Source organism: Engystomops pustulosus, chromosome 4 (genome assembly GCF_040894005.1).
Source record: "Engystomops pustulosus chromosome 4, aEngPut4.maternal, whole genome shotgun sequence".
In the NCBI taxonomy this organism is placed as follows: Eukaryota; Metazoa; Chordata; class Amphibia; order Anura; family Leptodactylidae; genus Engystomops; species Engystomops pustulosus.
In genome coordinates, this window is record NC_092414.1 from 140981584 (window position 1) to 140995687 (window position 14104).

Genomic DNA, 14104 nt, shown 5'->3' on the forward strand with positions numbered 1-14104 from the left:
CCTCTCTTCCGCTCCGTAGCCCCCCTCTCTTCCGCTCCATAGCCCCCCTCTCCTCCGCTCCGTAGCCCCCCTCTCCACCGCTCCGTAGCCCCCCTTTCCACCGCTCCGTGGCCCGCCTCTCCTCCGCTCCGTAGCCCTCCGCTCCGTAGCCCCCCTCTCCTCCGCTCCAGGTGGGAGTGGAGAATGCATACAGCGTAACCTGCATGCATTCCTGGAGAACCTACCTGTAGAAGAAAAGAAAATAAAGTAAGTTTATCTGTGTATATGTATGTAATGAGTATATGTATGTAATATGTATGTAATGTGTATATGTATGTAATGTGTATATGTATGTAATGTGTATATGTATGTAATGAGTATATGTATGTAATGTGTATATGTATGTGATGTGCATATGTGGGTGTTTATGTATGTGATGTTTATATGTAGGTGTTTTTTATGTGTATACATATATATAATATATATATATTCTGTATGTATTTTATACTACATGGCGATAAGCTGTATGCATTTTATACTACATGGCGGCATTCTGTATGCATTTTATACTACATGGTGACAAGCTGTATGCATTTTATACTATATTACGTATATGGGGGGGGCGTCTCTCTATGGCTTGTTTTCTCAATTAAAACCTTGTTATTCTAGTTAAATTTTTGTGTTGGCACTTCACTTCAAGTCAGAAGGGTTTGGGTTGCATTTTGGGCACTCGGCCTCTAAAAGGTTCGCCATCACTGTCATACAGGCTCCACTGAAATCCACTGAGGCATGGTCGGAGGTGTGGAGCTTTAAGGGTTTCCTGTCCTAGGGGCGGACCCCTCTCCCTCCGGTGATGGTGCTGTTGTGGGTTCAGGAAATACATTTACTGGTAAGTCTTCTGACGCTAATAACTTTTTCATACTTCGTTGCATGAAGCTGTGTAAGACGTTTTCAATTCTACCATTTTGAACACAATGGGGGTCATTTACTAACGGCCCGATTCGCGTTTTCCCGACGTGTTACCCGAATATTTCCGATTTGCGCCGCTTGTACATGAATTGCCCCGGGTTTTTGGCGCACGCGATCGGATTGTGGCGCATCGGGGCCGGCATGCGCGCGACAGAAATCGGGGGGGGCGTGGCCGAACGAAAACCCGACGTATTCGGAAAAACCGCCGCATTTAAAAACCGAAATGTGTCGCTTGGGAAGCGCTCACCTTCACCTTCTATGGGATGGTGCATTCCGGGGCGTTAAGATTATTTTCGGCGCAGCAGCGCCACCTGGTGGACGGCGGAGGAACTACCTTCTTAAATCCCAGCCGGACCCGAATCCTGTGCAGAGAACGCGCCGCTGGATCGCGAATGGGCCGGGTAAGTAAATCTGCCCCAATGTGACATTTTGATCACTTTTTAATCCATTTTTATTTGCTGTAAATTGGTGTAAAAGTGAAGTTTCTGACATTTGGGTGCTATTTTCCTTCATCGGGTTCATCGCCGGGAATAGCTATTTTTATACTTTGATTGAACTTTTTGGGATGCGGCAATGCCTAACATGTTTGTGATATTTTGTTTATTTTTTTGAGTTTTAGGGAAAGGGGGTGATCGCTCCTAGCATATACTGCAATTCTACTGTATTGCAGTACATGGCATTTTTACACAAGATTTATTACAATGTGCCACTGACACATTGTAACAAATCTTCAGAAACCATGCTGACTCGGGTCTTGTAAAGTTGAAAATTACAGACCTCTCCATTAAATACTTATTTCCCCGACTATATTTTTCTATCCATGCAGTTCTATGAATTAGGCTTAGAAGACTTGTAAGAATAAAATTAGACATCAGTATAACCGATAACTGTCTCCATTGCTCCTTGCTAGAATGATTGATCAGAAAGATGCCTCTAATACACGCAATATGATTGATATAAACTACAAGCAAACAGGACAAGAACGTTTAATCACCGCCATATTGGAGAAGCTATATGTGTGTGCAAGTGTGGAATTCTTGATGACTGTAGCCGACTTCTTTATTCAGGCCATGCCTCAAAATCCAGCTACAGATAAACCTGTGCAAATCCATGCCAAGCCATCCACGCCAACCAAGACAAAACCGGACAGGAGAGGTATATTATGTTCTGTTTTTTTATTTAGCAACTCTGCATTGAGTCAATGGCGTATAATTGTCGCAAATTTTTGCGCAAACATCGTTTTTGCAGGTTTTTTTAGCGAGAAAAAAATGCAACTCTAAAGTCACGCAACGGCGGAAAAAATACACAAGAGAGTGTGCAACACCGTACAACCCCACATTTATCAACGGAGAATTTTCAAAAGAACGCAAATTTAATTGCAAAACTACACCACCTAGGAGGTGATGTATGTGGGTCCATTGCTATTACAGGGGGAAGTTTTTGCTCAATTTTATATTTGAGGTATCTGAGAATTTTCTGTGCAAAAACATTGCAATAAGGTAGAAATAGAGCAGATGTTAAACCAGAGTTTAACTACGGCCCAGGGCCACATACGGACCGTTTCGATCCGCCCCCCGACACTTGCCGTGCCAGTGACGGGCCCCCGCGGCCTTCGAGAGTCGGGCAGGAGCCTCCATCCGTCTGGACAGGAAGCTCCTGCCCGTCACTGTATAGTGCTCGATGCGGCCGAAAACGGCCGCTCGAGCACTATTACTGGAGCGATGTGGCCGGAATACAACCCCGGCGCACATCGCTCTTTGAACTTAGATGCGCGGCCTCGGAGATGACGTCATCACGCGGCCGCGCACCCCTTCCTGCCCGGACGCGACAAGAAATTAGAAGACGCGCCGCGGGAGACTTAGGTGAGTACAGGGTTTTTATTTTTTTTATTAAAAAGGAAATAATTAATTATGAGGGGCAGCTTAGGAAATAATTAATTATGAGGGGCAGCTTAGGAAATAATTAATTATGAGGGGCAGCATAGGAAATAATTAATTATGAGGGGCAGCATAGGAAATAATTAATTATGAGGGGCAGCATAGGAAATAATTAATTATGAGGGGCAGCTTAGGAAATAATTAATTATGAGGGGCAGTATAGGAAGTAATTATGAGGGGCAGCTTAGGAAATAATTAATTATGAGGGGCAGTATAGGAAATAATTAATGGTGGGGGGGAGCATAGGAAATAATTAATGGTGGGGGGAGCATAGGAAATAATTAATGGTGGGGGGGCAGCTTAGGAAATAATTAATGGTGGGGGGACAGCATAGGAAATAATTAATGGTGGAGGGGCAGCATAGGAAATAATTAATTGTGGGGGGCAGCATAGGAAATAATTAATTGCGGGGGGCAGCATAGGAAATAATTAATGGTGGAGGGGCAGCATAGGAAATAATTAATTGTGGGGTGCAATATAGGAAATAATTTAATGGTGAGGGGCAGTATAGGAAATAATTAATGGTATGGGGCAGTATAGGAAATAATGAATGGTGAGGGGCAGTTTAGGAAATAATTAATTATGGGGGGCAGTATAAGAAGTAATTAATTATGAGGGGCAGCTTAGGAAATAATTAATTATGAGGGCCAGTATAGGAAATAATTAATGGTGGGGGGGAGCATAGGAAATATTTAATGGTTGGGGGGCAGCGTAGGAAATAATTAATGGTTGGGGGGCAGCATAGGAAATATTTAATGGTTGGGGGGCAGCATAGGAAATAATTAATGGTGAGGGGCAGCATAGGAAATAATTAATGGTGAGGGGCAGCATAGGAAATAATTAATTATGAGGGGAAGCATAGGAAATAATTAATTATGAGGGGCAGTATAGGAAATAATTAATTATGAACGGAGCCAGCGCCAGAAGCTGCGGGTGTCAGCTATATATGATAGCTGACACCCGCCTCTAACACCCGCAATCGGAGAAATGGTGATACTTGTTTGGGTTCCACTCTGTTTTGGTACCACTACGGCTCTCTAAATGCATCCTGACACATGTAAAGGATGTATGTCAATTTTGGCTTCTAAAAGGCCAACGCCCCTCTTTCCCTTCTGAGCTTCACTCCGTACCCATACAACATTTTATTTGCATGTGTGGGCCAATTTTATACTCGGGAGAAATGCTAGTACACATTTTTTTGGGGTTGTTTCATCTTTAACCCCATAGCGCAATAAGACGTACCCTTACGTCTTACTGCGCATGGGGGAGTATGAAGAGGGCTCACGGGCTGAGCCCTCTTCATACTCACCGGGCATTTGCTTCATAATGCTTGCACCGATCGCGGGTGTTAACCCTTTGATCGCCGCCGGCAAAGTGACGTCACCGGGGAGCGGCGATCCGTTGCCATGACAGCCTGGGATCACACAAAGATCCGAGGCTGTCATGATCGATGCTATATATTACAATGTGCAATCTGCACATTGTAATAGATGGTATGCAAAATCCCCATATACTGCCATACTGTAGTATGGCAGTATATGGTAGGATCAATCAGACAACCTAGGGTTAAAGTACCCTAGGGAGTCTGAAAAATAGTAAAAAAAAATAAATAAAAAAAAGTAAAAAAAAAAAATATATATTAAAAAAACATAAAAATTCAAATCACCCCCCTTTCCCTAGAACTGATATAAATATAAATAAACCGTAAAAATCATAAACACATTAGGTATCGCCGCGTCCGAAAATGCCCGATCTATCAAAATATAATAACCGTTTTTCACTGCGTTTAACCCCGTAGCGGAAAATAGCGCCCGAAGTCGCAAATGGCATTTTTTGCCATTTTGAAAAATAGAAAAAATTCTATAAAAAGTGATCAAAAGGTCGCACAGTCCTAAAAATAGAAGCATTGAAAACGTCATCAGAAGTCGCAAAAAATGACACCACTCACAGCTCCATACATCAAAGTATGAAAAAGTTATTAGCGCAAGAACACGGCAAAATGAATAATTTTTTTCTGTACAGGAGGTTTTAATTTTTGTAAATGTATGAAAACATTACAAAACCTATACAAATTTGGTATTCCCGTGATCGTATTGACCCAATGAATGAAATAGACCTGTCATTTGGGGCGCACAGTGAAAGCTGTAAAAACCAAGCCCACAAGAAATGGCGCAAATGTGTTTTTTCATCATTTTCACTACATTTAGAATTTTTTTCCCGCTTCCCAGTACACGGCATGGAATATTTAATACCATCACTACAAAGTGCAATCTGTTACGCAGAAAATAAGCCATCACATAGCTCTGTACACGGAAAAATAAAAAAGTTATAGATTTTTGAAGGTGGGGAGTGAAAAATAAAAACGCAAAAACGAAAAAGGGCCTGGTCCTTAAGGGGTTAATGCCTTATGGAATACAAAAATTTGCCATAACTTTTTTGGGAAAATGTTCATCTTTTTCCTTTTAGGGACCTAATTGAAGCAAACACCTGTAGGGGAAAATACACATATTACACCTTGCTAAATTCTCCAAAGGGTGCACTTTCCAAAATGGTGACACTTGTTGGGGTTCCCCTCTGTTTTGGTACCACTATGGCTCTCCAAATGCATCCTGACACTTGTAAAGGATGATTGTCAAATCTGGCTTCTAAAAGGCCAAAGCCCCTCTTTCCCTTCTGAGCCCTACTGTGTGCAGTTCGGTGCTCAGGAGAAATAGTTTTACACATTTATGGGGGTTGTTTCATCTTTTATGTGGCTTACAAAAATTTGGGGTAAAAGTGACTTTTTTGAGATTTTCACCTTTTTTCCCTTTTGGGGCCTAATTGAATTAAACACCTGTTGGGGCAAATACACAAATTACACTTTGCTAAACTCTCCAAGGGGTGTACTTTCCAAAACGGTGTCTCTTATTGGGGCTTTCCTCTGTTTTGGTACCATTATGACTCTCCAAATGCATCCTGACACATGAAATCTTTTTCAGCCATATTTGCCCTCCAAAAACGAAACAACGCTCTTTCCATTCCAAGTGCCCCCCTGTGCCCGTACAGCAGGGTACAGTGACAAAATGGGTATTGGCATGCTCAGGAGGAATTGCCCTAAACATTGTAAAATGCATTTTCGTTTTTAACCCATTGTGAAGGTGCAAATTTTAGTGTTCAATGAATCAAGGGTTAAGGGTTAGTGTTCAAGGGTTAACAAAATTCCCAAAGGTTGTTTTGAATATTTTGAGGGGTGTAGTTTCTAAAATGGTGTCATTTGTGGGGGGTTTCTGTCATGTAGGCCTTATAAAGTCACTTCTAACTAAATTGACCCTCCAAAAGTAGGTTTTGATGATTTTCGTGAAAATCTGAAAAATTGCACCTAAAGTTATAAGCCTCCTAATATCCTAAAAAAAGGAAAAGATGTTTGAAAAATGATGCCAAGTTAAAGCAGACATTTGGAAAATGTTAGTTATCAAGTTATTTTAGTGATATGACCAACTTTCCCAAAAGTGGCTTCAGCGTTAAGAGGTTAATGGTGGGGGGCAGCATAGGAAATAATTAATGGTGGGGGCAGCATAGGAAATAATTAATGGTGGGGTATAGGAAATAATTAATTATGAGGGGCAGTCTAGTAATTAATGGGGGGAGGCATATTCAATAATTAATGGAGAGGTGTCCCAGTATATTTAATAATTAATTGTCCCAATTAATTCATTAATTGGGCCAATATTTAAAATAGTTCTTTAGGGGGTGCAGTATATTAAATAATTAATTGAGGGGCAGTGCCAGTGTATTATAGATGCGGTCACATGTACTGATATTTATTTTTAAACTTTATTCCGGCCCTCCAACGGTCTGAGGGGGACAGTGAACGGCCCCCTATGTAAAAAGTTTGGGGACCCCTGTGTTAAACATACGTGCGACTGGTACAGTCTATTCCCACACAGCTGATAGTCACATCAGAAGGCATTTAACACTGCACATACACTGGACTATAAATCCGACTGTAGGAAACCTGCAGTCTAACACATAGAAAACTGCTCAAAATCCTGCCTAATGATAAATCTCCCCCAATATCCTCATGTATTAATTGCTAAATTGTCTAACACACTGGGCACTAGCATGGTAGTAGGAGAGGATTCAGCCCAGTAACATAATCTAGTTGTAAAAATAGGTTTATAAATATTGGTAGAATTTCTAGGAAGATGTGGTAAAGAAATTACAAACCACAAGTAATATATTACAAAATGTGTTTATTTTACTGCATTAGTTGAAGTAATTTCTAATTCAGCTAATTCAGACACATTCTTCATGATTCAAAGGGTCTTAAAAAAACTTTTTGATAACTTGCAAATTGCATACATTTCCGTTAGTTGCATAATAGTGTGACCGCCATCAATATTTTTTTGGTAAAAATTAAAGATTAAAGCTTCATATTTGCCATGTCCAGCAGAGTGCCCCCATTGGTGCCATGTCCAGCAGAGTGCCCCCATTGGTGCCATGTCCAGCAGAGTGCCCCCATTGGTGCCATGTCCAGCAGAGTGCCCCCATTGGTATAATGTCCAGCAGAGTGCCCCCATTGGTATAATGTCCAGCAGAGTGCCCCCATTGGTATAATGTCCAGCAGAGTGCCCCATTAAAAAATAAACTTTGTACTCAACTCTGGCGCTGACTTCCGGTATCATCTTCTCCCTGCAGCACATCTTCCGGCTGTCAGATGTACGTCTATGAAATCTGCCAGCACACAAACTATGACTTCAGCAGGCGGCGACACTGCTGTGTCATAGTTTCTGTGCCGGTAGCACCTGAAAAGGTGTTGCTTGGAGAAGAGGGCACGCCAGAGGGTGAGCACTAACTTTTATTTTCGTTATATATCTTTTTAGTGGACTGGGGCTTTTTCAGCACAAAAATTGTGCTGGAAATCTTAGCTCCTGCTCGAGTATATACGGTACAGGCGGTCCCCTACTTAAGAACACTCGACTTACATAAATTACTTACATATATTGGTAATTTATTGTACTTTAGCCCTAGGCTACAATAAACAGCTATAACAGTTATCAAAGGTGTCTTTAATGAAGCTTTAGTGTTAATCCTGATTCTTATGACAACCCAACATTTTTAAAATCCAATTGTCACAGAGACCAAAACAATTCTGGCAGGGATTACAATGACAAAATATACAGTTCCCACTTGCATACAAATTCAACTTAAGAACAAACCTACAGACCCTATCTTGTATGTAACCCGGGACTGCCTGTAGTTGCAATTAGAGGTACAGCACAAGAAGCAGCCACCATTGGGGAGCGAGATGTGGTGAATCTGACCTGTTAGGATGGGTTTTTTTCTTTACAGTAACAAGCAGATGTTTCTCTTTGTATGACTCATATAAATCAGCTGTTTGCACAGAGAAAAGCTTGTATTCCGCTTCCTGTACTTCCTATACATGTGACACCATAGTCATAATAGTAAACATGAATTATTGACCCAGATATGTCCCTGTAATAATCCTCCTGATGTCAAGCCCTGTCAGAGATTTAATTAGGTTTTCTGAGGAACAGAACAACCCACCCTCCTTCATTTTTGTGAAGCCTGGTAACGTTTTTCCATCCTGGTTTCACAATATCGCACATACAACAAAGCATGTTCCAATAAAGCAGGGCAGATACATGTCACTTCAGCGTCTTCACTCAAATTCTGTGTTATGAAAGGATTTGATGAGCTTTAGAAAAGATCACAAGTGTTTTTGCTTATGTTCTAATTGTAACCTAGTTTTAGATTTTTACAAGAACAGTCGGTTCCATGTGTGCTGGAACAAGGGGCTCACGTGGCAATCAGCTGATGGCTTACAGAATTAAGGTGTGCTCATCATAGGACAGAACAAACTTCTTTTAGGCTGACTTATCTACATGCTATAAAAGATGAACAGAAATTTTAGGGCCCATTTACCAAGGGCATATGAATTCCCTAAACTTTGCACTATTCTGTCATGTGAATGCAGGTAATGAGACATGGCACAATGAACAGAAGCATACAAGTGAATAATTGTTTGCTGATCATTGGCACATGTAAAAGGCAGTTTTTTTTCTGATAAAAACAAGCACTGTCCTTGAAAGATAATGACATGTACAGGGCGAATCTGTTGTTTACCATGGGCAAATGCCAGATAATTGTTCTGAAATAGGGCAACTCAGCACAAGAACTTTTCCCTGCTTAGGACACCTGGGGTTATAAATGACAGTAATGTATATGTTTGGGTTCATACACCTTGGTTTCAATTTAGGCAGAGAGTCCATAATATTGTATTGTGTTATAGGATTAATCTATGACCCATAGTCTGTGCTGTGAGTAAATGTTTGTGGGCAGAGGTTGCTGGTGTCTAGAAATGCACGTATGTTCTCGTATTAATCATGCATTGGTGTACATACTGCCAAAACAAAAGGAAATTACTAATACTCAAGCCAAATAGCGGAAATAGAGTCTTGGCTCATAAGACCTTCCTTTTCCAGCGGGGGTAATGTTTAAGAGAACAATATGTGCAGCCTTTATTTAGCAAGTATTCAGATGTGAGGGGGATTTTGTGCTCTATATCCTGTCATTTTACTATGTAATTCTATTGCATATCCCTTCTTAATAAATACTAGAAAAGTGTCAGTTGAGCATAATAATTTAGGTGGGTAAGGCAGACTCATGTGTATGGGGTCGCCCCTTTACAGATGATGACAAAAATAAGATTGCAGGGAAAAAGTAAAGGTCATGAGATGTAATACAAGAGAGCAGCTGGAATAACTTTCCACCAATCCCTACCTTGATACACCAGCCCGCAATCGGAAGCCAGGCTTGCTTCAATGACACTTCCAAAAACAAAAGTGGAGTCAAAAAGAAATGGTTATTGAAATCTAAAATGACAATCTTGTATTTGATATTTGTTTAAAACACTACTACTTCGACAGCAAATACATGTGTCACTGTTAAAAATAGGGAAATCCTATGCATCTAACAAAAGCATGGTTGCTGTTCCTGATGGTATCAATATCTACTGCTATAACAGATAAAAATGTGATGCTGAATATTAGTTAGTGGGGGGGATTTATGATGTAATTTCTGCTCTGCACCAGATATGTAAGGAGGCTGCGACCTCCTAAAAAAAAATTGATGTGTGGCTGAGCTGTCAGGCAATTCTACGGCTTGCACTGCCCTGAACGGGCAAAGGCTATAGCTAGGCATGAACTCCCCATACTGGCCCACTCAGCCCCATTCACATTCCTCTATGCCCACTGGTCATAAGGGATGGAATAATTGCATCGCTGGTTGTCTTAAAGGATTTATGTTTATATAAAGGCTTGTGTGCCAGTTTTCTTGATAAATCTCCCCTAATGTCTGTTCTTTGCTCTCTTAATTTTTTTTCTTTCTTTAGAACCTGCAACTTCAAATAAAATGAGTTTGAAAGCATTGATCATGGATCCTGAGATAGTGTTCGTAGCCAGCCTTGCAAAGGCAGATGCCCCGGCTTTAGCTGTGTCTTTTCAGGGTAATGTTACTCTCACTGATGTGAACTCGGAGAAGAAGTTAACCGCCATAGTAAAAGAATTCAAAGTACTTGCCTGTCCTTTCCTACGAGAGCTGAGAGGCACAAATATCACTACGGTATGATTCTTACTCCCTATTCTGTTGGCATAAAAATGTGTAACTATTACAGAGCACATGATCCAACTTTTGGAGTTCATTTTGAAATTATAGGGCCACATTTGACATTTTAAATCTGGTCTACGGTTGTTATTATTTTGCGCAAAATAATCGCATTGCTGCATTTTTGCTACTTTTTTTATCTAATCACAAAGGTGTTTTACCTTATTCATGCAAATGTTACTAGGGCATCTAATTTATCATTTGGGTGTTGTTTAACAGTTGATTTATCTTTTCAATTTTTTTTCGTAAAAATCATTAAAAAAAATTTGCAAACTCCACTCTCACTCCTGGTGTATGTGTAGCTGCAATTATTTTACTCTTTTTGTTTTAATAGTTTTACAATTATTTGAAGGAAAAAAAAAACCCAGACACTGCCGAGAGATTTATTACAGTGCCAGCACCACTTTAATAAATTTAAAGGGCGGCAGAGCTTCAAAGGCAGATATAGAACAATTGCAAGATGCATGCTTAGTGATTAATGTCCCCCACAGAGGATTGCCTTTCATTCCTTCTTCATACATTTTCATACTCTATAAAAAATAAAAATAAAACTGTATTATAAAAAGAACTTGCACCGTTTAGCAGAAGATCTAAATCTGTACTTTTTACAGTTATGTCCCATTAATTTTCTACATCTCAAATATCTCCCCTGTTTTATTGTTCTGGTTAAGGATGTATTTTACATTATTTTCTCTGCTTTTGCAAGTCTGTTGCGTCTATGTGTCCGCCAAAAAAAACGAAAGGTTTAACACTGGTTTTTTTTTCATAAGTGAATAAAAAGGGATTTCATTAGGTTTTTTTAGTGGACCCATAGACTTTGATTTACCTCTGTCATCCACATCCTTAAAAAACAACGTATATGGTTTAAAATTTTTTCCACGAACGTCGGATTGGGGGAAAAAAACACCCATTAAAAATCGCTTTGTGAGGCATCCGTGGAAATCACTGAACAACGGATGTGGAAAAACAATGCCAATGTGAAAGAGCCTAACACAATACTCACAAGGCCGGATTAAATTACAGGCGGTCCCCTACTTAAGGACACTCGACTTACAGACAACCCATAGTTTCAGACAGACCCCTCTGACCTCTGGTGAAGCTCTCTGAATGCTTTACTATAGTCCCAGGCTGCAATAATCAGCTGTAAGGTGTCTGTAATAAAGCTTTATTGATAATCCTTGGTCCCATTACAGCAAAAAATGTTTAAACTCCAAATGTCACTGGGGCCAAAAAATTTTTTTTGTCTGGGTCTACAATTATAAAATATACAGTTTCGACTTACATACAAATTCAACTTAAGAACAAACCTCCAGACCCTATCTTGTACGTAACCCGGGGACTGCCTGTATACAAGAAGAGCCTCGTAGTACCACATTGATGGTTGATGTCAGGGCCGGATTAAGGTTGGTGGGGGCCCCTGGGCGCAAAATATGGTGGGGCCCCCATTAAATGTAGTCCAGACAGGGAACAGATATCGCTATACAAAGGCCCCCAGCAATCACTATATACAGTCCTCAGCAATCACTATATACAGCTCCCCCAGCAATCACTGTATACAGCTCCCCCAGCAATCACTATATACAGCTCCCCCAGCAATCACTATATACAGCTCCCCCAGTAATCACTATATACAGCTCCCCCAGCAATCACTATATACAGCTCTCCCAGCAATCACTGTACACAGCTCCCCCAGCAATCACTATATACAGCTCCCCCAGCAATCACTATATACAGCCCCCCAGCAATCACTATATACAGCCCCCCAGCAATCAATATATACAGCCCCCCCAGCAATCACTATATACAGCCCCCCCAGCAATCACTATATACAGCTCCCCCAGCAATCACTATATACAGCTCCCCCAGCAATCACTATATACAGCTCCCCCAGCAATCACTATATACAGCTCCCCCAGCAATAACTATATACAGCACCCCCAGCAATCACTATATATACAGCTCCCCCAGCAATCACTGTATACAGCCCCCCAGCAATCACTATATACAGCCCCCCAGCAATCACTATATACAGCTCCCCCAGCAATCACTATATACAGTCCTCAGCAATCACTATATACAGCTCCCCCAGCAATCACTGTATACAGCTCCCCCAGCAATCACTATATACAGCTCCCCCAGCAATCACTATATACAGCTCCCCCAGCAATCACTATATACAGCTCCCCCAGCAATCACTATATACAGCTCTCCCAGCAATCACTATATACAGCTCCCCCAGCAACCGCTGTATACAGCTCCCCCAGCAATCACTATATACAGCTCCCCCAGTAATCACTATATACAGCTCCCCCAGCAATCACTATATACAGCTCTCCCAGCAATCACTGTACACAGCTCCCCCAGCAATCACTATATACAGCTCCCCCAGCAATCACTATATACAGCCCCCCAGCAATCACTATATACAGCCCCCCAGCAATCAATATATACAGCCCCCCCAGCAATCACTATATACAGCTCCCCCAGCAATCACTATATACAGCTCCCCCAGCAATCACTATATACAGCTCCCCCAGCAATCACTATATACAGCTCCCCCAGCAATAACTATATACAGCTCCCCCAGCAATCACTGTATACAGCCCCCCAGCAATCACTATATACAGCCCCCCAGCAATCACTATATACAGCTCCCCCAGCAATCACTGTATACAGTCCTCAGCAATCACTATATACAGCTCCCCCAGCAATCACTGTATACAGCTCCCCCAGTAATCACTATATACAGCCCCCCAGCAATCACTATATACAGCCCCCCAGCAATCACTATATACAGCCCCCCAGCAATCACTATATACAGCCCCCCAGCAATCAATATATACAGCCCCCCCAGCAATCACTATATACAGCTCCCCCAGCAATCACTATATACAGCTCCCCCAGCGATCACTATATACAGCTCCCCCAGCGATCACTATATACAGCTCCCCCAGCGATCACTATATACAGCTCCCCCAGCAATCACTATATACAGCTCCCCCAGCAATCACTATATACAGCTCCCCCAGCAATCACGATATACAACCCTCTAACAATCACTATATACAGCTCCCCCTGCAATCACTATATACAGCTCCCCCAGCAATCACTGTATACAGCTCCCCCAGCAACCACTATATACAACCCCCTAACAATAACTATATACAGCCCCCTAGTAATCACTATTCGAACCCCCAGCATTATTTATATAAAGTCCCCCTATAACAACTATATACAGACCCCATAATAACTATAAACACCTCCTATAATAACTATATACAGTTCCCTATTATAACTATATACCCCCCATAATAACTATATACACCCCCCTATAATAACTAACTATATACCCCCATAATAACTATATACACCACCCTATAATAACTAACTATATACAGTTCCCCTATTATAACTATATACACAACACCTCCTATAATAACTATATACACCACTCTATAATAACTATATACCCCCTATAATAACTGTATACACCACCATTTAATAACTAACTATATACCCCCAAAATAACTAACTATATACACCCCCTATAATAA

The 14104-nt window shown here is 41.1% G+C and overlaps 1 protein-coding gene across 5 annotated transcripts in view; it reads left to right on the top strand.

Moving 5' to 3' along the window:
* The window catches only part of VPS13C (vacuolar protein sorting 13 homolog C), a 228727-nt gene that overhangs the window by 160967 nt on the left and 53656 nt on the right, over nucleotides 1-14104 (top strand). For all 5 annotated transcript variants that reach the window (XM_072147788.1, XM_072147784.1, XM_072147785.1 and 2 more), the window contains 2 exons: nucleotides 1859-2103; nucleotides 10279-10508. In XM_072147788.1, the coding sequence (XP_072003889.1) occupies nucleotides 1859-2103; nucleotides 10279-10508 (475 nt within the window). The remainder of the gene's footprint in view (nucleotides 1-1858; nucleotides 2104-10278; nucleotides 10509-14104) is intronic.